The following is a 25,092-nucleotide window of genomic DNA, read 5'->3' on the forward strand; positions in this document are numbered from 1 at the left end:
TGCTATATTTAGAGTTTTCCGACCCCTGTAGCGATTTTTTTTCCAAAAAAGCGATTAGCAACAAATCTAGCGACTTTTTCTGGTGTTATCATCACTGCACCTGGCAGTTTGGTAAGAAAAGGGCCACTTAACTCCCCACAGAACCACAAATTGTGATCTTTGCATGCTGTTTATGTGCAGATTAAAGAAACAAGATACAATTTGTCAAAGCAAAAGTTCAACATGCTTTGAATGCACCTCCACTTGAGGGTTGCGAGATACGATCGATACCATCCTCATATCTGCTGGCTCGGACCGGATGAAGCAAAATCAGCCTACCAGCTCCCCTAAAATCACTAATATTCCATTTTGTTTATTTAATCTATACAAAAGGCTGAGATTATGGATCCCAAGTCGAGAGGGGTTGTGTATCTGACAAGCAAAACCTCTGAGCACTTGCAACTTTTGCTTTTAAGACCATGTGTCAGAAACCCTGTGCTTGTGCATGTAATTCCGAGATGCCAGCAGATGATACATCATGTTGTGACCCGTGAACAGGGATGACTCTTCTTCAGCCGGAGGTGATTTCACTGTATGAGAAAATCAATCAATTTCTCTCCGAACCCAAAAAACAAAAAAACAAAAAAGGAGCCAAATTTTTTTGTAATCACAAGATTTATGCTCCCCTCTGGTTGAGCACACCAGGCCCACTTAGGTCTGTGTGCACTTTTCTTTCTAGTCTGAGGAAATGATTTCTGTATCCCTGTACTTTTCCGAGAAAAAAAAAAAAAAAACTTTGGAGAATGGTGTGTGTGTGTGTGTGTGTGTGTGTGTGTGTGTGTGCGCGCGCAAGAATATGACAGGAAAGTGCAAAAAACAGCTTTGAAAACTCTTACTAGAGCCATTCATCTGAGCTGAAAGGGTAAAGTATAAACACAACAAACACGATTCAGAGAGAGAGAGAGAAAAAAAAAAAAGGTTTCAAAACAAGTCATTTTGTGTTTCCTCCCCTACAATGTAAAACTGAATTAATTTGTTTTGCTAGACTGTAATGTTTTTTTTTCCTGGTAGTCCTGTGGTGAGTTCCTCCAGGATTCTTTTTATGGAGGATTTGCTGCATATGACAGAGGAAGAAATTGAATGTGTTCCGAGGATTTTCCATACTTCTGTTTTTGACTTTGTAGCGTCTGCTGGTTTTTTCATCCTCGCTAACACTTTTGTACCAATGTGCTTTCTGTCATCAGGGATTTGCAGGTGACCTGATGGTGAGGAACATTCAGCTTAAGCATTCTGGGAAGTACGTGTGCATGGTACACACTGAGGTTGACACTGTTTCAGCGGCAGCAGACTTAATTGTCAGAGGTACACCTCTTCCGCCTTTTCTTACGGTGCTTGTTATTTTTCACACTGAGTTTTTTTTTTTTTTTTTTTTAAATGCTTCTGTATGTTGTTGAGTGTGTATACGTGTACGTGTGTGTGTGTGTGTGTGTGTGTGTGTGTGTATGTGTGTGCGTGTGCCTTAAGATGAAGACACAGACATCTCTCTGAGTCGGATAAGGGCTGTGTCATCAAGATGTCAGCTTTCAGATGTTCAGAAAGCGACTTTAATAGACTTTCAGACTGACAACCGTGCATGTGTTGAAATTACAGAATTATTCAGCTTTCAACCCAGCGGCTCTATGATCGTTACACTCACCTTGAAGAGATACTTTAAGTCATGCTTAAGCTTCAGGGCTATCCAAAAAGATGAGAGACCAGCACCACGCAAGAATAAAAGGTTGTCAACGAATTCACTGCCATACTGAGTGTTCTGTTGGGGACATTTAAGTATCTTCAGTACATTTATAGACATATTCCAGGCTGGTGAGCTCGGTATCAGCATGTCATTTGATTCAAGGGTCACAAGACTTTTGATACATCAGTCTGGGCTTACAGCATTCTTTCTAGTTTGGCATTAGTAATGACTGTTATCTGATCTTAAGTTATCATAACAAGTTGTGATTTAGCGCTTTACTACACTCTCACTCTCGGTAAAACATCAGGAACATCAACTCTGTGGAGCAGTGATGGGACCTGATTTAGAGAAATCCCTTCATAAACAATCATAAACACCACTTTACCATCATGTTTTCGACACAGTGTTCTACAGTTTCAGAATTGGCACTATCTTATTTACATCAACTTGTTGCACCTTCTTCTTCTGTATTTGTATAATGGCTAGAGAAAATTGTGCATAGAGACATATCACAATTCTGCCTTTGTTAGGAAATGTATCTGAAATTTGCACATGTACATTTGGATGAAAACCTGACTGCAGTCAGAAACAACACCAGACTGGATTCAAATTGATTTCATATGAGGTGGAGGATTTTTTTAACTTGTCACATGGTCTGGCTTCATGATTATCTTCTCCATTTTGTGTCAGCAAAGACAAAATAATAGCACAGTTTAATTTCAGGGCACAGCCTGTCGTACCATAAAGTTCATTTTCTATTTGAAAATTGACTTTTTTTTCCCATTACAAATCCATAAAAGCCATAGCTCCCACTGACACCACTGATGTCCTCTGTTTTCTGTTCATTTACAGATTGGATATTGGAGACATCTAGTAACTTTCTATTGCTCGGTCAACCCAGTCTCCAGAATGAATGTGAACTTCTCTTGTTCTGCAGCCCACTGATATGTTGAAAATGTCTCAGTCAGGGTTTTAGTGCTGTTTCAGTCCCGGAGCGCACCTAAGACACGCTCAATGTGCTATATGTGTTACATTATGGCTCATTTTGAAGTTCAGGTAACTGCCATTCCTACACTGGCAGGTTTACACACATTAGTCAATTATAACTGACCACATGATCAGTAATATAATTGTTTGATTATATAAAGATTACCTTCATAGGCATGCGTTATTCTACTTAAGTATACAGCGATACGGGTGTCCTGGAGGGTCGGATTGGCAAAGCATGGCATAAGACTCTGCAGCCATAGTCAGATGGTGCAGCTCTTACAATCAGACTGCACGTTTTCTGTATGAGTAATCTGAAACCAAACGTTGCTGATACCCAGTGATCGTCTTCCAGCAGCAGGTTGTCCCGCTGAGGGCTCAGTGCTACTTTTGCAGATTTGCGGGCTTAGCAGGAAATCTCATGTCAGTTATCCAAGTCTCAGCCTGTTTGTTTGATCTCATGTTGCTGCTTTCTCTAATTTCAATGAGATCCCCAATTGAAAATCCTGCCTTGTTTTTTCAAATCCCTGCTTCATGAATGTTCTGTCGAGTTTTGAATAATACTCCTCTCCTCTTGGTTAGCCAACTTAGACAAACAGGCTCTAGAGCTTATGGATAGTTTGTTCCAGGAGCAAAACAGGTCAAATTTCTAAACAGTCAATGATTCACTTGACCATATTTTATTTTCCAATTTAAACATCACAGAATTTATTCTTATGACTAGGGAACTGGTAATATATTATCACAAGCAGCAACTTGAGACCTAAAATATAAGTAAACTAAGACGGACGATCTCACCTAAGTTCCTACTGAGCTGCACTATTCAGTATATTGATTAGACTGGCGCTCCCAATAGAACCAATTATAGCTCCACTAGCCCTGAATTGAGGTTGTTAGCTGGGTTATGAATTACTTAACATCTGTGTTGGGATCTGAGCTTGCCACACCAATCTGAGCTGACTTCATTTGTTTTGGCTGCTGCTGTGCACTGAGGCTGATGCAGGTGTGTGTCTGTCCTTGTTTCCGGGTGTCGCAGGACCTCCTGGTGCCCCGGAGGGCCTGCTGGTGACTGACACTACTGACACTACTGTGCAACTCTCCTGGGGCTCTGGGCCTGACAACCACAGCCCTGTTACCATGTACATGGTGCAGGCCAGGACCCCCTTCTCTATCGGCTGGCAGACCGTCAGAACAGGTAACAGCTGCACCACCATCCATTTCTTCTCAATTTATGCGAGTCGACACTTTAATATGTGAGTCTGTGGTCCTTTAGCAGGCTTAACTCTCTTTTTCAGGTGCTTAGCTTAAAACAGAGAAAAGCTAATTAGTGAAAGTATTATTATGAACTAAAGTTCTGTTAGGGGAGTGGTTACCAGACAACAAGAAATAAGTTATAAAACTTATAAAAATGAGGATCCTGTTGTTGAAGTTTACTTGATGATTTTGTCACATGTAGAAATAATGATTTAACTTGACAAAACCCAATGTAACATGCTCAAATTAATTCTGGATATTTTAGGCCAGTTTTAAGAATCCAATAATAATGATGGTATTTATTTTCTGTGCAAACACATAAGAGAAACAAACATTTGAGTCACAAGGAGGCCTCAAAGGCGCACTGGTCATATATCACAGCGGTTTCATTAGGTTTTGGGACTCACAGCCTCTAAATTTCATGTAATGCAACCACACATTGTATTTCGTTCAACCCTCCCTGCCTGCTCAATGCCCACGTCTTCACGATGTTTGTGTATAAAATCTGTGCAGTGATCCTTTAATGTTATGTGACCAAGATACAGTATGAACAGTGGGACGTTGTACATTTGATCTGCGGTAAACAAACTAAGTTATGTAAACAGTGTTTCTGATATTCAACAATCATACATATTTGAGTATTTCAGTATTGAAATCATTTGGGTTTTTGTTTACCAATCAGCTAGTGACACACGTATACTGTATCTGCATTAAGCTAATACTGACCTGACCAGTTTATCCATCAAGCTCTTGCTCATTTAGCTCTAGTGTGTGTGCAGTTTGGAAGAAATGTGTGTCCATCATGACCAATCATTTGAAAATGAATTAGCTGAAAACAGTTCAGACAATTGAATATTTGAAAATGTGTTGTTTAGTACACTACTAATTGTCGCGGTTAAACAGGGGGGACCTGACCAAAGACCCGCAGTCAGCAAGTAATTAGAATGAAAAAAAACAACCTTGGAAAACCTTAAGCTGAACATCCAAATCCAAAATCCCAAAATGCAGCAACAAAGGCAGACCAAACAAAACAAGAAATCCAAGTAACGAAAGCATTTAAAAAGTACACAGGGGAAGATGGGACAAAAAGACACAGGAACACAAGAGCAGAGCAGAAAAGGTGAACTGGCAAAGAGAAAAGGGAAGACAGGGACTAATATGCCCAAGAGGTGATAGAGCACAGGTGAGGAGTGCGAAGGGTGGGAAAAAAGACAAAGGGAGGAAATGAAAAGCAAAAAAAGACACGAGGACAGAACTTCAAAATAAAACAAACACAAACTCAAACAATGACACCGTCTAGCTGCAGTAGGAACAGTGTGCACCAGCAGTATTAGGTTGGAATCACAGAAACAACACACACCTGACAGTTAATAAATTTCAGAAACAGTCAAGTATTCCGAATGAACTGATGCAATCCGTTCCAACAGCCTGACAGTAAATTCTACCTTTGTGAAAAACCTGTTGACACAGAGGCTTTTCAACTTCCAACAGACTGCGTGCGGTGCTGTTGCGTTAGTATGAAAGGTTTCAGTAACATCATGCTTCTCTTCTACGTAGGAGGATGTGCAAAAAAGTGTGAACACACATAAATCTCTCTATGGCTGGAGAGGCTTGTATTTCAGCTGATAACACTGCTTTAATGAGAGAAGATGTCTTTTCTTTTCTCACTGTTTTTTACTAATTTGTGAAGAACATGTAAAGAAAAAAAACACATCAGCTTTCTCTTCAAGTTTCTTTCACTCCCTGCTACTTATGAGAATACTTGCTAGATATTATAACTGAGTGCTGATTTAGTGAAATGCCTGCCTTTCCTTGCAACTTATTCAGTGCTGTTCTTCAGTAACCTCAACCCTGCTGCATTAACAGTAAGATTCATGTGATAGAAGCTGATTTAAAAGATAGCAAATTGATTACAGGAGGATGTTTACTCCAGTCGTGTCGGCCTGACCTCATCTGAAAGCTTATTATTCATGTTTATTATGAATTCCATTTATGTGTAAAGTCTCATTGTGAGATGCTGGCGGACCACTCACACCCTGTAATTGTACTGTAAAAAGATTTGCAAATATCATGTACTTCACTGGTTTTGAAATGTTTTTGTTTTTTTTGTATTCATTGAAGACAAAATGTGAAATGTGCCTCAGTTAAAGCATCACAAAACACAAAACACATCTCAATTCTAAATTCTTTAATCCTAGTTCCTGATTCTGTGCCTGGACAGATGATGCATGCAACAGTGAAAGATTTGAACCCCTGGGTGGATTATGAATTCAGGGTGTTGGCAATCAACAGTGTTGGTGTTGGAGAACCCAGCACGCCATCAAAACAGATTCGAACCAAAGCAGCAGGTATCCTCTCAATTTGTTGTTTCTCTTCATAACAAACTAATCAGTCCCACTTGGAAAATGTAATTTTACTGTTTTCCTTCAGTGTTTTTTTTTTCCCCTGCCTGTGATGTGACTCATTTCAAATCTGTTGTTCACTTTTCATGCCAATACTCAGACTGATTACTCAGTCAAACGCAAAAATAAGTGAAAATTGAAATACGCTTTTAGACATTTGAGTATCAACACTAAGCTTGTGTGTGTGTGTGTGTGTGTCAGCACTCTGGAACTTGTGCCATGATTTATTAATACTCGTATCAACAGAAAATATGACCTATTCGGAAATGCCACGAGGCAAGGACATGAAAGTGTCTATTTGGAGCAGTTTAGCTGAGTAATTCCATCCCGCTGGTTGAATCACAGGGGAACAGGTTTCCCATTGTGCCTCGCACATGGAGCTGACATACGGTGCTCAGCTAATAACGGCACCATACACGAGTAGTAATGCCACTGTCAACATAAACCTGGTTCCTCTGCTGTGTGATGAACCCTTTTTGTAAATAAGAAGCTCTCCAGAGTGGCTGTGATCACCTTGTTCAAAGCTGTTTGGTTTGATAGAATCCTCTATACCTGCCTGAGACATCAGAGTCCAAACTAAAGGATGATTACGTTTCCTTTGTGCCTGTTTAGTTCCCAAGGTTGCACCTGTAAATGTGAGCGGCGGTGGTGGAGCTCGAGGAGAACTTGTCATCACGTGGGAGGTAAGAGGATAATGTGCATTTTTCAGTGGGCATTCATCGTGACAGCGAATTCTTTAAGTCTCTTGATGAGAATGGACTCGTGGTAAAGTTACTGTGTCTGCGGCGGCCTGGCTTCAGTGGGATGGCTTTTAATTAAAGGCAGAGCTTTACTGATTTGCTGCTTGCTGACTCCCAGTGTTGTGTAAATCAAAACGGAGATGTGAAGCCAGGGCAAATTTCACATGTGTAAATCCAGACTGGGATGACAACTTTACTTTTTTGGATTTGGTTCACAGCACATAAAGATGCTGTATTTGCTCAATAGTTTAAAGGACATAAAACACTTTCCTCTATTTTTGTGCGAGCTCCTAATTACATTTCTGCTCACAGTTGTTTGGGTCAAAGGCATAACTTTTATGTCCCCAATCTCAGCCGGTTCCAGAGGAACAACAGAGCGGAGAGGACTTTGGCTATGTCGTGGCTTTCCGCCTACTTGGCAGCAGCACCTGGATCCAGACGGTGCTGGTGTCACCTGATGCATCAAGGTATATTTACAGAAACGACAGCATCGCACCTCTGTCCCAGTTTGAAGTGAAAGTGGGAGTCTACAACGGCATGGGCGAGGGCAGATTCAGCCGTGTCGTCAGAGTGTTTTCTGCAGAGGAAGGTGAGAATCGTTGATGATGTTAATTCATGACAAGGGACTGTAAGCCTTCACTCTTAATTGCCAACATGCATAATTCATCAAATATTGTACTTAGAACCCTCCGAGGCACCAGCAAGAGTATGGGCCCGAGCTGTGTCTGCCTCCGACATCGAGGTGTACTGGGAGCCGATTCCCCCCGGCTCCAGCAGCGAGAAGATCATTGCGTATGAGGTAGGAAGAAGAAAAGTTGAAATAATAGTGCTACAAGGAATATTCATACAAGGAGTAGACATTAATCCCCGAATGACTGACAGTACAATAAGATGGCGTTCATTTGAATATAAGCGCCGACAGGGATGGGGACAACGTGGAAATATTCTGACGTTAAAATACAGCGCGTGTGTCGGAGCGGCAGATTTTTCACAGGCTAATCTGGTGGATGAAGAGGTCTGTTGGCAGCTGTCCCAGCCCCAGACTCAATACCAAGGCTGTCTGTGAGCTGCTATTCAAAAAGAAATAAATAAATAAGAGAAAGTGTGAACATCATACATCACTATCCTCTACAACAAACACCCTCCTGGGATTGGGCTGTGGAAAACCTAGATAAAAATAACATTCTCGCCTAAAACCCCAGATATTTTACACGGGGAGGGTATACCCAGGTGGCCTGACCTCAGCTGAGAAGCTTTGAGGTCAATGCCAGTGCTCGGCACACACCTTACTGTAAGTCTGGGGTCTGAAGCACCCTGATGATGCGTTTTGGAGCCAGACAGAGCAGATTGCACAAATATTCATGCTCGACAGAGGTAACATAATTTTACAGATTTTGCTCCAATATAAAAATAAACATCTCACAATTTTAATGCGCTTTTACAACCACTTGATAAGAAAAATGAATGTATCATCATGTTTATATCCCCTATCTACACAGTATTAAGTTACATCTCAAAAACATATGGGGAGATCCTTATCCATATTGTCACAATGACTAACTTTTCCAAAATGAGTCCACTGAGTTTTTACGACGTATGCTCTAATTGATCCAATTTAAGCTCAAATTGGCTCTCGAATCCTGTGTGAGTGGATGATTTGAATTGCAGAGGCTGGGAGTAATGCCAACAAGTATACTGCAACAGCACCCAGTCAGTCAGTCAGGTTTCAATCGGGTTTTTAATTTGAGCAATGTTCAAACTGCAAATTATGCACTAATTATCGAATATATAATGGTTCTGGATGAACAGATGCTGATTTTCCTTTATGGAGTCAACCTCAGTTTCCGAGTTTCACCACTGAGGAATGTGAATACAAAAAGTTTGCCATCACAGTAACAACCTTGCACATCTGCGATTCGTTTTCTTACGGTGGTCAGATGTAACTGCAGGTGTGTTTCTGGACTTCACTACCCAGAGATCCAATCAGTGTCACTGATGTAATGTCAGTCAGTTGGCTGTTGGAACTTTGGCTGCACCGCCAAAACAATTTGAGGTCACTCATCTGACACAGCAGCCTCATCAGAGGCCCACATTGGTCATGTTTGCACGCTGGACTGATAAAATGTTGTATTCACAATTGGTTTAGTCATGTTCGCTGACTTCTTTCCTCAATCTCTGATGAACTGCTACATTACAATTAAAGTAAACGACTCAACAAAGAATATCTAGTTGTTTTTAGACATTTTAGAGGTGCGGTATTCAAAACAGTTGGTCAATAACGTCTGTATTTGACGGCCAGGGTATAAGACTCAACAATCAACTATCTTCTCCAAAATTGCTTTTTTGTACGTTTAATGCGGAAATGTTATATATTATATCTTTAGAGTACACTGCTTCACACACAGGTCAGTTGAAGAAGGTGTCTGTTACCTGCCTTCTCTGCCCGACCAACTCCTGCTGTGTGATGGAAATCACATCACCGAGAGTGCTCTGCTTTGGATTTTTTACTCAGAATACTGCCACAGACACCCACTTCATTTTTATGCAAATGCAAGGGCCGTGTCTGGAGAGCAAAATGAACGTCCGCCAAAGGTAGAAGCTAAGAGGAACACTACAGGTCTTGAAGGAACAACAAGGTCAAAGAAAAACTTAGGAGGGAGGTATCATACAAAAGAGAGTCCAAGACCATATGAGGTGAACTAAAGCACATGTCCAAAGCCTTTAGAAGGAATAACATTGACAACTGCAACCTCACCATTACGACTTGATACTCACCCTGAGTGAGTTACTTTCCAATTCCATGAAAACCTTTCTGGACTCCTGAGGTTAGCCGGTTTCAGAAGGGGACTTGTGGCTGAAGCAAAATGGCGGCCACAAATGCAGCGTTTTTGCAATCTTGCAACACCATCTTGCCCTTGAGGAGACTCGGAACCTCTGCTACGCTGGCACCATAATCTTTGATAACAAATATTCCCGGCGGCCTCCCCAGCGGATCCACGGAGGAGAGCTTCATGATCAGCGATCTGTAGAATGCATTTTTCACAACATAAAGCAAGATTAGATTAAATAAGCTACACATGTGCGTGATGAATATTATACGAAATATCTGCATTCAACATTAAAGTAAGATATAGTCATGAATGTGCACTTGCATGTGGGTCTGAAGTCAGATCCCCCTCCGAAACAGAACAGGACACACTGACGCAGGATGAATAACTTGTTGGTGCGTGTAATCACTCCTGCTGTCCTTACAATCTGCAAAGTCATCCCCTCGTAACATGACTACACCGTACGTCAGGAGGACTAAACCCACATGACCTTGTTCTCCAGTGCAGATGAGGCTAATATGAGTCCTCGACAGTGTGAGTGAGATACTGTTTTTTAGTGAACAGCGTCTCTTTTTGTCTCCTTGCTGATCATTGCTGAATGGAAACATCCTGCTGGTCACACGTTGTCTGGACAAAACAAAAAACTTCTTCATTCTTGTTAACCTGAAAACGGTTATGATCCCAGACATAACAGGCAACAATTTAGACAGGGGAAAAGAGAAATCACCAATCAAGCTACTATGAAAATTAGTAAGTATTGGTACAGCAGCTAAATCATTTCCCTGCAAATTACCTCTTATCATTTTTAATTCACGACTTTTGCTGCTACAGCATCTTATTTGAGCTCACATATATTCAACTCCTTCCTATCTCAGGTATCCACACAATAACAAATTGAACTGAATGAGTTACTTATTTTTTTTCCAACTTCATGAAGCTTTGGGTGAATTTTAAATCATAGTATTCCCCAGCCGTGTGGATCTGACACTGCCCATTCAAGTGTTGATTCAGCCATTAAGGTGATATAATTGTTGATATTAGAATATCCCTCACCGCTACCACGGAGCCTCTAGAGCACCAGTCAGTTCATCAATGCTTACGGCTGAATGAGCACCAAGTATCTACAAGTATTACTTTTAATGCCATTTTTGAATTAATTTTGTTTTCCCAACTGCTTGGTGAAGCTTCTGAGAAATCAGGAGAGGTGGCCCGTCTGTGATTATCCAACCATCTTAAATTGCAGTTAAAATCGAATAAAATCAATTAGTATGAATAATACCGCCATAAAGGCATTGCAGCATCACTCAAGGCGCAGCAGAAGTCAATCAGGGCCTTGGCTAGAGCAACGGCAAAAGTCCATTAGAAGAAATCTAATGTATCTCTGGAAAACATATACTTTCAACTGCTGCTCTCCTCTGCTGCCACCTGAAAGTGAAACACTCATTTGTCCTTCATATCGCCAATTAACTAACTGAGCTGTTTTTCTTTTCTTGTAAAAATGTACCTCTAGACAGAAAAACATACTGTAACACTGCTCCATGAACAGCAGCAAATCTTTGGCATATATTTTCGTGAAACATTGATTCCGGGTCATTTATAACATGGGAATAAGTTTATGTGAGCCTGATCGAGAGTATTCCTGCATTTAATGTCTCCGTCTGGTACGGACGCTTGACATTGACAAACAAGACAGGCGTGCCAGAATTGTCAAAACAGCTGGAAAGATTGTGGGCTGCCAGGCAAAGTCGTTTAATGACCTTTATGGTAAAACTAGGACGCTACGTCCATCATTAGTGACACTCCTGCCATACTGAGTGTGACCCAGAGTGAAGATCTCATAAGGATATTTTGTTCCAAGTGTGTTAAACTCTGCTCTCCTCTGTGTAGAGTGGAAGCAGTACACTGTGTGTGTGTGTGTGTGTGTGTGTGTGTGTGTGTGTGTGTGTGTGTGTGTGTGTGTGTGTGTGTGTGTGTGTGTGTGTGTGTGCTGTGTTAATTGTTGTCCGATTGGTGTGATGGGGTGAAATTTGCTGTAGGCCTGCTGGGATGTGATGCTCTCTGGTGAGACTTGCCCAGGCATGTAATAAACTGTATAATAAAGTTGCAGTTATGAACATCAGTATTAACAGATGAGCTTTTAAGTACCACATGAGGGCTAATGTTAGCATGGCTAGTGGCTGCTATCTAACAATTGCCTTAACATGAACTAGCTACAGTTGCTTTCTGGCAGGTCATTTAGGTAACAGCTGTGTAAAAATATACATATTAACAGACTGTCAACAACCTTGACAGATTTGATCAGACTGTCACTGTGTAGAAAGAGTTGGAGGTTCACAACAAAGCCCCCGCTATGAGGGAGAAAGTGGCGAAGTGTGTTCCGTCCTTGGCTGCAGCTTTCCATTTGAACGTAATCATAACTTCTTTCATTCAGCCAAATCAGGCGTTGCATTCAGCTGTATTGCATTATTCTATTTTGATGCATACGACTATTTACAAAATACTTGTTGGCGTTTTTGTCAGATGGTCTTCTCCCAGCTTCCACAGATAGCAGTGAAACTTGAGCGCTGTCACACTCGACGTATCTTCAAATCCAAACCAAGCAACCACTTGTTGATGGGCAATCCAGTTTTCACAATCTGCACATTGGTAGCATAATATTCCCGCCTCATTATCCCCCCTGGGTGCAACCACTTTACTGCCCCCCTCATTTTAATTACAGCGGAGTGGACCAAATTTTTCGAGCCAGTACTGAAGTAAATAATGGCCTCAGTGAATCATAATCTCACTGGAAAAAAAAAAATTCCCATGGTGGAGCAACAAAAGCAGCTTTGTGGTCTCATCAAATATCAACAAGTCATGCTTTAGCTCACAGCCAGAAAATTCAAGTGTAAAAAGCCCTGAAGCTATTATAATGTAAATGCATGCTTGTGTTTTCCATTCGTCACACATCACCAACATGATCCACATTGATACAGTATGATTTAACACTTTAGGTGAGTATTAACCTATCCATTAATTTAACTTTTTTATACAGTCATCATAATTAAATTAATCAAATGATGAACCGGTAAGATTTTTATTTAGATAACTGTTAGCTCACTATCAGTTTCACCAAATGAGGTTAAACAAATTGTGACAGATTAAAGTCCATCTTACACTCGATAACACTGTATTGTTTTCATATAGAGACATTTCGCAGTCCACTGATAAAACGACGTGAAGGCACTCCGAGTATTTGCACTATATTATTGTGTCATTCACTATTTATTTTGATCAGAAAAATGTAATTATTGGTCATTGTGCAGTTTGAATTTTGCAGTGTTAAATTATACGAAGTATACGTTAAACCTAAAGTTCTTTCAACTGTGCGTTTGAAATGTTCTGCATTCGATGGATTTTCAGCCCAGTATCCTTTGACGTACAATAAAGAATGAAAATATTGTTCAAGAAATGTGTTCATGAGATCCTGTATTTATATTGAAATATGAGCTGTAGTAAAATGTTGAACTTAAAACAATTTAGTAAGACCAGGTACATGTATTACGTCCAAAATACTAAGTCAGATTCTAGAAATGATCATGGAACTGATACAGAAAATATGTCAGAGCCTAAAACTCAGTAGTTTGAGACCATGTAAACAATACATAGATTATAAAGAAATCTTGTTGGTTTGAACAAATTATCTTCAATTTGTTATTATTTTTAAAAAGGGCAACTAACGTATTGTTTTTTCATGTTAATCCAACAGATTTTTTTTTTTGCTTCTGCAAAGTTTAACAAGCTCTCCATCATGAGTACAGTTGCTGAGCTATGATTAGACAGTTGCTGACTGGGGAAGCTCTGCTGTTTGGTAATTAAAAAAAACTGTCATTTTCTTAAATTTTTTCCCCACAAGATTCAGTATAGAAACTGAAGCTTGCCGTACAGAAATCTGTGCCTCCCACACACAGACATCTGTATTGTTAAAACACTGATGGTGTGATGCACTTTCCCTCCGCGGTCTCCGTAAGACTGCAAGTTGCAGCAAGACAGATTGAAGTCTCCCTTCATCCCTCCCCTTCATCCTTCTTTGAGTGTGAGTTTAGATTCTGTTGATGTTAGAGCCGTAAACTTCTTCTCCTCAGGTTATTGAGGTATTTTCCCAAGTGCTGGTAAAACTGCTATAATTAAACTGCTGTGGGGAAAAAGAAATAACACCCTAGATGCATCTGTTATCAGCAACTCCAGGCCCTGTCGCTAATCTGCCTCTCCCAACCAAGATCCCTGAAAAAACCCATGTGCAGCCAATTGAATAAGTACCTACTCTCTAACCATCTGTTTGACATTTTCATGTCTGGTTTGCCTGTCTTGTGTTCGGGTCATAAACAATCTCCCTGTGAATACAGATTCTGACAAGGTCCTTATCCATGTACTCCTCACTGCTAGCTGCTCGTGGTATTGCTGATTGTCAGATACTGTATCACTTAGTAGTTTAAAAAAATGTGGGTTGGACTGCCTGAGGGCCTACAGTAGCTGATAACATGGAACTTTTTTTTTTCCCTTCGCCTTTTAAGTAAGGTCCTATAGAATCACTGCCTCAGCATATTAATGACTTAAACCTAGATGAACTTCATGAAGTGAAAGCAGAAGCAGAAGCTCCCTCTGTGCACTGCTGTAAACTGTATGTCAGCGGGCTCAGTCTCTAACTATATGCATCACTTTTACTTTTGACCTATATAGATGCATTCCAGAATAATTGTCATACACATGTTTTAATAGTCTCTGATGGAAATTGGCCAAATAAATGAGGTTTGATCTGACTAAGTTGCCTCAATGTTATGGATCTGAAAACAGGCAGAAAAAAGACACATGGAAGACAATATGGCTGCGGGTCTGTGTTAACCTGCGCATCTTTGTTCCAGGTTCTCTTCTGGGAGAAAGGATCTCGACAGAGCGAAGCAGAGCGAGTGAGGATCACCAACACCACGGCTCTGCTCACTGGCCTGAAGGGCAGCACCGTCTACCTGATCTCCGTCAGAGCCCAAAACAGCGCTGGACTGGGACCCTGCAGCCCCGCTCTTAACGTCACCACCAAGAAACCACGTGAGTCCGCAATTGTTTTACAACATGCTCATCGTTTTACTTGCACTGACTTTCAGAAACAATCGGTTGCCTGCCAATATAGAGAGGAAGAACTCTGCCAACTTGTTATTTTTTTGTTTCTATTTCCATTTTTCATATTTAAAATGATACATGCAAATTAACTAGCTTCCAACTTTGGATTCAAAACTTTTTTTTTTATTTTCCAATGGACAGGTTGGATAGTTCCATTTAGCTGCTGTCACTTTTTACATGCCATTTCTCTCACAAACTGACATGCAGGAGGTCTTTACTATTTTTTACATCATCCTCTCTCTGACAGAAGGTGGCTACTTCACTGACGCGTATGTCTTTTCCAGTCTGTGCTTTCCCTTCACTTTTTGCTGGTTCATCTGTTTCTCCTGCGTCTCCTGTGCTTGTTCCTTGGTACCTCTGTCCCTTATGTGTTCTCTATGCTCCCGCTTTGTTCTCCATGGCCCCTGGTTTGTCATCAGTTTCATATTTCTCTCTAGTTATTTCCTTGGACTTTCCTCTGCCTGCCTTTTGTTTTTTGCAATCTGGACTTTGGATATCAGCTTATAACGGAAGTTTGCTTTTTCTTTTCACCTTCCTGCTGCTATGTGAGTTGTGTTTGAGTCGCTATGTTAGGGACTCTTAAGACCAGTAAGCATTGATGAATATCTTTGTGATTTTTTCATTTACAGTTCACTACTTCTTTGACAATCTCAACAGTCACACTCTGACTGAAATTAGATTTTATTATTTATTTCAACTTTTTATTATTATTATTTAATTCGACTGTCACTGTGATAACTTTCATCCTTTACTCTAAACGACTGTTCAACTACGATTGAATCTTTTACATACATACATTTACAACAGTTGAAATTGCTCTGTTGAAATACACCCACATGGACAATTCAACAGAAGTCTCACATGCTTTCACCTCGGCTTCTTTCAACGCCAACATGTCAACTGACACTTCAAACTGTGTCGGAACTTTTTTTTTATAAAAAACAAAACAAAAGTGCTTTATCCATCATCTTATCCATTTAGGGAAGCTGCCCTGATTTCTAAAGTGGCAGTAAACAACTTAAGTAAATCATCCAGAGGCTTGTAAAGGCAACTAATAGAGATGACTAAGGTCTCATTTTGCACATCATGTTACAGTCTGCTCATGTATGGCCAGGAAAAGGGGATTAATACATGTAAATTAATATAAATTGCTACATAGGGGCCCTTTGAAAACAGTAAATATATACTACAAGACGTGTCAACCCTCAAAATTCTGTACTGGTTTATCAAAAGAAAAATAACTGTAAACATAAACTCCTTAGTCAAGATAGTGCATCGATCCATAAGTTTAAACCTTTTTTATTATATTTTGAGAATGTTTTCACCACCAGCACCACTAGTATGATTAACTGTCCACTGTTCCAACTGTTTTACGGCATTATATTCACACAGGTCTACATCACAGCTGCTTTTCCAACCCTCTTAGCATTCTTTTAAGCAACCTTGAGGTTGCATGTGACTTCCTGCTGTTTTCACAGTCAAAAGCTGTGTTAATTAGTGAATGAGTGACAAGAAAACATATCTGTTCATTAGGAACCAGACTGAAACAATAGGTCAGCACGAAACCTTAATCTTGCCACGTATCTGCTCTTAGAGTGAACTGCTTTGCAAAACTTGCACCTAATGTAAGAGTTGTGTGAATACTAAAGACAACTTGGTGCAGAGAACCGGAAAACATTAAATGACAGGTTCACATTTTTTCAAGTCTACTTTAAAACAGGGACAATAACTATATAGCTACATAGCAGCTGAACTAAACCTTTTTGCTTTCACCTCCAGGAAAGAATGACAAAGGGATCTCTTAATGTCCAGCATGAACAGGTGGAGTCAGCACAGCAGAAAAAAAAAACAGCTTCAATATTCACATGGGCTTCTGACTACTGCCTTAAGACAGCCTTGAGAAATAGTGAACCTCTCTTTTAAAGGTCTGGTGTGTGGGGTTTAATGACACCTAGCATTGAGGTTGACGATTGCAACAAATCAAACACACCACGCCTCGTCCTCCCCTACAGCGGCCGCTGAAAACGGGAAAGACCCAGAATCAGACTCTGCAGAAGAAGGATCCACTCTCTCTGTAGATATAGAACACACATTCTAAGTTAATGAAAAACACAACAATTCTTAGTTGATTATACACTAATGAAAACATAATTATGAATATTAGATGACATTTTTGCCAAGAGATCCTCTTAAATCCTACAAACTGGAGCATAAAGAGAGAAGGATATGTGACGCTATAATCACTGCATTCACAGCCTCAGACTACAGAAATGCATCAAATCAATGACGGTTCACTGTGTTATTATTGTTATTATTATGTTATGTGCAACTGCAAATCGACGACAGTCAGTCACTCAATGCACATTTAATATCTGACTCCTGGCACGCGAGCATGTACATTCAGCCTCAGCTGTTTCACAAGTTCGTGCCACATTCCGTGTTCACGTCAGCCGCTCTGCCACCGCCAGCCACCGAAGCTGTTCGCTGAAATATGATGCAGTAAAGTCTTTTGTGCTGCTTCAGGTTGAACTTTTCATTCCATCCTATTTCATCCTGTGCTTTCAAACACATAAATTAAGGGTTAATCAAAGCCTATGGATTTTCTTCTATTTTCTTGACCTCCATTTTTCTCCCGCGTCCTCCAGAAAGATTGCACAGGAAGTCGTATGGAGCGCGCTCTTCTGCGGCACCAGGGGCTAGATGCATAAAGTCTGATGTGTAGATTCACATCCGAAACTGTGTGCAGGCACAAGGGCAGAAATATCTATGCCAATTAATTTCGTCAGATTTATACAGTCCTGCCAACCCCTGATTCTGTTTTATAAATCTGTGTCAGTGTGGAAACAGGAGGGTGCTTCATTTTCACTCCCACAATTATCCATAATTGGATGTAGAAACGCCCTGAAGAGTCTATTTGCATATTGATTCTTGTGCCCACTCCCCAACTCATTTAATAGTGGTCTCATCTCCATCACCAGGAGCTATATCACACTTCCTTATCAATAAATAACATTAACATGCCACTCTACTGTATTATATTATATTATATTATATTATATTATATTATATTATATTATTTCATATTACATTATATTATATTATTTCATGTTACATTATATTATATTATATTATATTATATTATATTATATTATATTATATTATATTATATTATATTATATTATTATAACACTGTTTATAGAATACAACAGGCTACAAGCCTAACCTGTTACAAACTACAGGCCACTTAACCTCTGCATTATTTTTATATAATTCACCACACAGTGAATATTTTCCTGTTGAAAAGACGGTCAAAACTGGTTCAGCTTTAACGTGATTTAACATTCGCATTAAGGGAACACTCACTCTCAGTCGCTCCAGTAGCTCCTCCCCAGACAGCTGCCCAGGCCTCCATCTGGCCGGTGCCCGGGTTACCTATTGTACATATGTCATCACGTTGTTCACCCTAGAAATGAACAAATCAGAGGTTACACGTGTTTTCTGTACGTTGATGTTGTAACTGCATTTTAGCCACTTAAAAAGAGGACAAAAGGACTTTGTTGACATTTGAATTGCATTCATTCACACAATTTTTAACAAAAAAATCCAAAAATGTTTAAATCCTTGGTGCTCAATGGGGTTAATGTTATTTATTGATAAGAAAGCATGAGAAACGTGATAAAAAGTTTTGCAAAGTGCACAATTAGACAGTGTAATAATATAATATGATACAGTGGCATTTAAATGTTATTTGTATGTGATTTTCCACTGTGTGACCTAGCACTTGAGTCATTAAATACGGCTGAGGCTATTTACGGCGCCTGCACATGTACCTCTAAACCATAATCACAGTAATATGTCAGTCATCATTATGAAACATCATGATGATTAATGATTCATTTGCAGAGCTCATCTGGAAATAAACTTTACAAAGTGCTATACCATTCCATATCTAATGAAAAGATCATGAACATGGTTTAAATTATATAAAAAGTGACATTTTGACAGAAGGCTAGACTGAACAATAAGAAACTGGCAAACAACTGAAACTTGGGTCTTATGTTTCTCACCTAATATGTCCACCTCATCACTTTACCTCGAAGCTATGTCTACACAAATTGTACACATTTTCTGGAGTTTGGCTTAGGGTCATGAGTTTGCATGTTTTGTGTGCATACAGATCATGTATACATCCGTTCCCAGACAATCACATCAAGGGAGACTGCAGAATAAGTACAGAGAACAGTATTGATGGCAATGATTTATTCATTCATTTGTGAACCTTGTGTCTATATAATTACATGTCTCGCAGCTCCAAGTCAGCCCCCGGGGAATATTGAGTGGAACCTGACCAACTCGAAGATCTTTCTAAATTGGGAACATGTCAAGGCGATGGAAAATGAGTCTGAGGTGACAGGATACAAGGTGAGTTTGTCAGAGTAATAGCAGAAAGTCCAGAACTGGGGGGAAACAAATAGAGCCTCCACAGCTGTCACCCCAATAAATGGCTTTCTCATTGCAGTGGAAAGATAGACCTGAGCACTCCAGTATTACATTATGGATTGGCCCTGTCTGGCCTTTCAAAATTAAAAGATCTGTTCTAGGTGATAAAATGGAAGGCGTCATGCCACAGAAGGAATTAAGCTTCTCCCCAGCAGTACGACAATGAATCATATTTGATCTACTTTGCATACCTGCATGAAAAAAACACTGTTTTTGATATTGCTTTTTGACAATGCGTTCCACAAACATATATATTATGCTTTTGGGGAGCTCTAAGGGGGACAGCAGTGGTTTAATCATTTGGAGAAGGCAAAGCTGCGAAATAAAAGTGGAAATGTCAGTTTTAATGTTTTTAAATCTAAATTGACAGACTGGCTCTCTGTTACTTTTGAACTATGAAATAAAAAGCATCATGCCGCATTCTGATGAAGATGAAATTACACAACTAGACGGATAAAAAGGCTGTCTGTGAGGTCCTGTTTTGAAAAAGCCTTTGCTCCTCCACTTTGAGTCATCGGGGCCAAACCAGCACCTCGCGAGGCACTTCGAATTCATTACCTCCTCGACAGAGAGGCTGCATAATCCAAACCTGTCTGCGCACGCTCCTCCTGCTTTTGTCTTTCCACACTTATTTAACATGTTGAATAAAGTCATGATGCTCTCATTTCTGACCGTTGAGGCAAAAAAAAAGAATGAAAAGCTCATCCAAGGATCCAAACTCTCCTCCAGGTTGTGTATCGCCAGAACTGGCACGGCAGGACCACCATACTGGAAACCAATAAGACCAGTGTGGAGCTGCATATCCCCTCTGGAGAGGACTACCTCATTGAGATCAAAGCTCTGACCAGAGGGGGCGATGGCGCCAGCAGCGGGCCCATACGCATACCAAAGATGTCCAGTAAGTTTCGAATACTGTGCAGCATGCAAATGATTGGAGTTGGAATTAAGCAGAGAGGCAGTGGGATGGATGCACTCTGTGTAACTAATCCCCTGTGTGACTGATACTGTTTATCAGCTTTGCCGTTGCTTGAACAAGGCCTTCAGAATACACACAGAAATTGCAATAAGACTGAGCCACATGACGAGGAAGAGGAGACACAAAATACACAAAGTAATCTCCAACCACAAGGTTGTGTTTTCAGTCCTCCTCTTCTGTCTGCGTGTTGGCAGGATAGCTCAAAAATACTTAAAATGACTTACTTGGCCTTAAGTGAGAATGCGACCACACTGAGGTGATACATATGCACAGTATATATAACTTAGTAACATTTCTACTCATACACAAATGCACATATGTTGTTTGGCCATAAAAAGCAACAAAAGTAATTGTGAATCTGACTCTGTTCACACACAAAACAATGCGTTTACAGTGCATGACTTAGTCTGGCACCTAGCAGAGTTTTCCTGTACTCATATCAAATTACATGTATTGTTTATACTTTTCGAACATTATAGTTGTATTGTATCCTGCGCGCACATTTTTTCATCCTAACATTGCTCAGATGCAACAGATGTTGTGACAGCAGCAGCTTAGCATCCTGAGCGGAGAGGAAATATCCTCATCATCTTTTTCTCAGCTGCTTGCCATTACCTGCCTGGTGCAAGCACTGCTTGAATATTAAGGAAGGCGTGTGCATGGATGGACAGAGTGACACAGATGTGCCAGATGTGTTCTGAATGTTGATGGTATTTAGCCTGTGTGAGCGCCTTAACAACACCATAGCTCTTTGGTCATAAGTTTGACTTTCGCGTAATGTAGAATCCCAAATACTCCCAGGATATAGTTGTTATCCCAAAGTACTCTGCGTGAGTACTAGGGTGTACATTTTGTTTTGTCAAAATTACAAATTTAGATTGCAGAGATGTGGACCTGAGTCTTTGTGACTTGATTCGGGTCGGCTTGAGTCACTGTTTTTATGACTTTCAACTGGATTTGATAAAAATGATGGACTTGAGAACTGACTTGGACTTGGAAGTTGAACATCAAGACTTGACTTGTCTGTGTTTTAGTGTGTTATCTGTTTTTTTCTTTGATTAGATTTATTTCACTCAATATCAATTATTTAAATACAGATTCAATACACTGTCATATCTTTCAAAGGGGTTAGGTAAACTTGCCAATAATACTGTAACTAGTCAGGTACTAATACTTAATAAAGGGCAGATAATAGATAAGACCTGCAGCATCACGGCTCAACTTGGACCTTGACTTGAATGAGCATGTGACTTGATTTGCCTAAAGAAATGACTTGGCACTTGCTTAAGACTTGGACCAAATTACTTAAGTCACATGTCTGTGAGATCATTATGCAAATATTTCAGGTCTATGTGCTGTCTTTGTCTTACTATATTTAAGTTCTTAGTGGGCCAGTATGATTCCATGGTTAATATTCATTTTTGTTCTTGTCTTTCTAGGCCTCAATTCAAAAGGATGTGTGCGTCCAGTTCCAGTGAAGACTTGCTGTTTCATGATGCTCTTTGTATTTTCTATGTTTATTTTGTAGCTTCGTATTATTTAAAAATTTAAGATATATTAAAATTTGCCCTGGATATTAGATTGGATATAGCCCCTGATCCACTCCTACTTGTCAGATTTTTCATAATAAGCAGCCAGCTAAGCGAGTTTCTCAACCAAAACTGGGGAAGGGGAGAGTTCTGACAGGTCGTCAAATGCCCAAAAATCTGTGGCTGGACTGTTACTCGTAGGGAAAACAGCACAGTTAGAATATATTTTCATCTGCCTATTTTCGGGACCACTGCAATCCTACCAGGATGCATGTGCTTGATACACACGGAGAGATGAATTTCTTATCTGTCATTTTGAAATGAAGCTGAGCACAGGTTCATGTCCCAGTTTCCCCATTCAACTGTCTGTTTCCACCTATTTTGCCTCAACTTCCAAGTTATTTTCTCGGCTTGCTGTTAGGGTTAGGGCTACGGACCAAAAGGTACAAGTTTCACTCACTTCAAAGGCTACACATATACCACTGCAAATAATTTGGTTAATGATAATTCACCCTTGCTCTCATCATTTGGACTCCAAGTGTTAATCCTTTAAATGAAAAACACAATTCAAAGGCAGCCATATGCCATTAATAGTAGAGTCACATATTAAAGTCTCGTCTTTCTGCTAAACCCCGACTCCCAGCTCTTGCTTCATATTCAAAGTGCACAAAATGATGGCGTGTTGGTATTCTCATCTAACTCTCAGCAGTAAAACCAATACACACATTGCCCAAAATGTCAGGTATAGGCACAGGATGTACAAGTCTCCACAGGAACTGGTGCCTGCCCCAATGTTCTGTGCATGTCGGTGACGTGGCATTGGCAACAAACAGCGGCTCATCGTCTGGTGTCATACCACATGAAACCTCTCAACGTCTGTGCTCTCCCTGCTGTGACAAGTCAATATGGCCGTTCAAAGGCATGAGATGCTCGGCTTGTCCATTCCAAAATAGACTAAATTGTATCATGCTGTAATTGCTAATGTTGACCAAATGGTGGCAATTAGCATAATTTCTCTTTTTAAAAAAAAACAATCATCTGTTCATGTTTTCTTATTATCGGATGATCTAATAAATACAGCACATATTAGTTAACAATGCAGACTTGGCTAGTTTAATCCATTAAAACAGACGACCATCAGGACTGACACTTTCACAACAGCCTCTGTTCATCCACAGAGTTGGGACAGCCTTACACGTGTCCTGCGCTGATTTTATACAAGGAAACACTGGCTAGTCTTATGATCAGTGAGCACTTGGATTTGTTGCTAAAACAGGTTGGTGTCTGGGAACAGATCCTAAGCTAAACTCCTCACAGGTGTGTTAACGAAGCTGCTCTGCCTTATCAACGTTATATTCTATAAATCTGTCATCGTCTTTAAAACACGCAGATTGTATTACTTTTTGCAAAAAGGGCAGGCCTATCAAACACAGAATGTAAAATGTTACTTGCTTTATTTGTTGAATTATATTTCATGTGATTTTGCGTCTTGTGCCCCTAAAACTGATATAGATTAGTTTAAGAGCTCTCCTCAGTCGCTCTTGCGTTGCTGTTTCTTTGAGAATTGTTCAGTGTGATATTCATTAGATGTCAGCATAGGCGTCCACCATACTGACGAGAAACCGCATCTTAGTTGAACATGTTGATCAAGGACACATTTATCTTTGAACAATTTGCGTACAACTAGACAAATCAGCATTCATATCTTGCTATTTAGAATACATTAACTGTACGTTACAGAATATCAAATTATAACACTGAATCTTCAGCACATGGTTTACATTCATTGTAGGAGAAAGCATGATGGATATTGTTACATTATGGCATTCAAAGTGAGGTATGATATTTTGGATGCAAAACAGCTGTAGATGAACATAATAGAGCCTTTTCACAGCGGACATTTTGAGTGGTCAGTTCAGGACTACCACAGGTGTGACCAATAACATCACCGATGGCTCAGCAGGCAATGTAACCCTCCTGCTCACCTTAAATGGAATGCAGACGTCACTGATGTTATAAATTCCACCCGTGCTTTTCCTGCTCCAACAAGTCAAAATGTCGGCCATGCATTGGGTCTGTTTATATGGGACAAGTTGTTACCTTCGTACAATGCACTGCTGATCGATTAAAGGTAAAGGGGTAAGGTTCGCTTATGTTACATCAAGAAAGAAGTGAAGATGTGTTATTGTAATCTGTAAGATTTCAGAATTGTTTGCTATGCACAGATTTTATTTCACATACGGTTTGATGCCTTTTTATTACGTTGTAGATAGACTCTCAGGGTGTGCCACTTTCAACACATCTGTGTGACACTTTTGGGACGACACACTTTCCTATTAATATTTAACACACAGTATGTTTGTCATATAAAATGTTAACCAAACATCTGTTATTATTACGTGTGTGTGTGTGCGTGTGTGTGTCTGTGTGTGTTGCTGGAAATTATAACACAGATATCAATATCATCCTCAAGATGAGACACAGATGTTGAAATGACATACTCGAGATCTGTTCTGCCTAGTGTACATCAACCTGAATATTACTGCTTAGAAGGATTTATTATGTGCCGTTCCATTACCCAGAACTTTAAATCCCTTTACATTTTCCTATTAAATGCTTTTATGAATCATTTGTATGTATTTTTTGCTAGAATATCTCTGTATGATGTCACAAATTTGTATTTAAATAGTTTTTTCTCCTTTCATTTCTGGTTAATCTGCTTCTCTTACTGAATCTGCAATTTGTTAATTCTGTAATGTAATACCATTGTATTAAAAAATAATAAGATGTCTCTGTGAGATGACAAATAAAGATTTTCACATTGAAAGCCGCTCATCAGTGGATGTGTTTTTAGCTTGTGGGACCGATGTGCCTCGCTGGGACGCAGCAGATCTCAGTCTCAGGAGATTATGCCGTACTACGGAGTGTACAGTGGAAAAAAAAATCACAGCAAATCTAGTGTGTAAGTACACCGAGGGATCCGTCTCCTGTGGGACTATAACAGGTGT

The 25,092-nt window shown here is 40.0% G+C and overlaps 1 protein-coding gene across 8 annotated transcripts in view; it reads left to right on the forward strand.

The window, feature by feature from the left end:
* LOC119021875 (contactin-4) overlaps nucleotides 1-24,857 on the forward strand; it is a 122,230-nt gene extending 97,373 nt beyond the window's left edge. For 6 of the 8 annotated variants that reach the window (XM_037102445.1, XM_037102444.1, XM_037102446.1 and 3 more), the window contains 9 exons: nucleotides 1,224-1,341; nucleotides 3,738-3,896; nucleotides 6,154-6,303; nucleotides 6,970-7,040; nucleotides 7,452-7,686; nucleotides 7,781-7,896; nucleotides 14,827-15,007; nucleotides 19,389-19,501; nucleotides 20,309-20,581. In XM_037102445.1, coding sequence (XP_036958340.1) covers nucleotides 1,224-1,341; nucleotides 3,738-3,896; nucleotides 6,154-6,303; nucleotides 6,970-7,040; nucleotides 7,452-7,686; nucleotides 7,781-7,896; nucleotides 14,827-15,007; nucleotides 19,389-19,501; nucleotides 20,309-20,581 — 1,416 coding nt within the window. Of the gene's footprint in view, nucleotides 1-1,223; nucleotides 1,342-3,737; nucleotides 3,897-6,153; nucleotides 6,304-6,969; nucleotides 7,041-7,451; nucleotides 7,687-7,780; nucleotides 7,897-14,826; nucleotides 15,008-19,388; nucleotides 19,502-20,308; nucleotides 20,582-21,994 lie in introns of those variants that run through there. The other 2 variants (XM_037102449.1, XM_037102450.1) reach the window with 2 other exon arrangements.
* The last annotated feature ends 235 nt before the right edge of the window (nucleotides 24,858-25,092 follow it).

Source organism: Acanthopagrus latus, chromosome 6, assembly GCF_904848185.1.
Source record: "Acanthopagrus latus isolate v.2019 chromosome 6, fAcaLat1.1, whole genome shotgun sequence".
NCBI lineage: Eukaryota > Metazoa > Chordata > Actinopteri > Spariformes > Sparidae > Acanthopagrus > Acanthopagrus latus.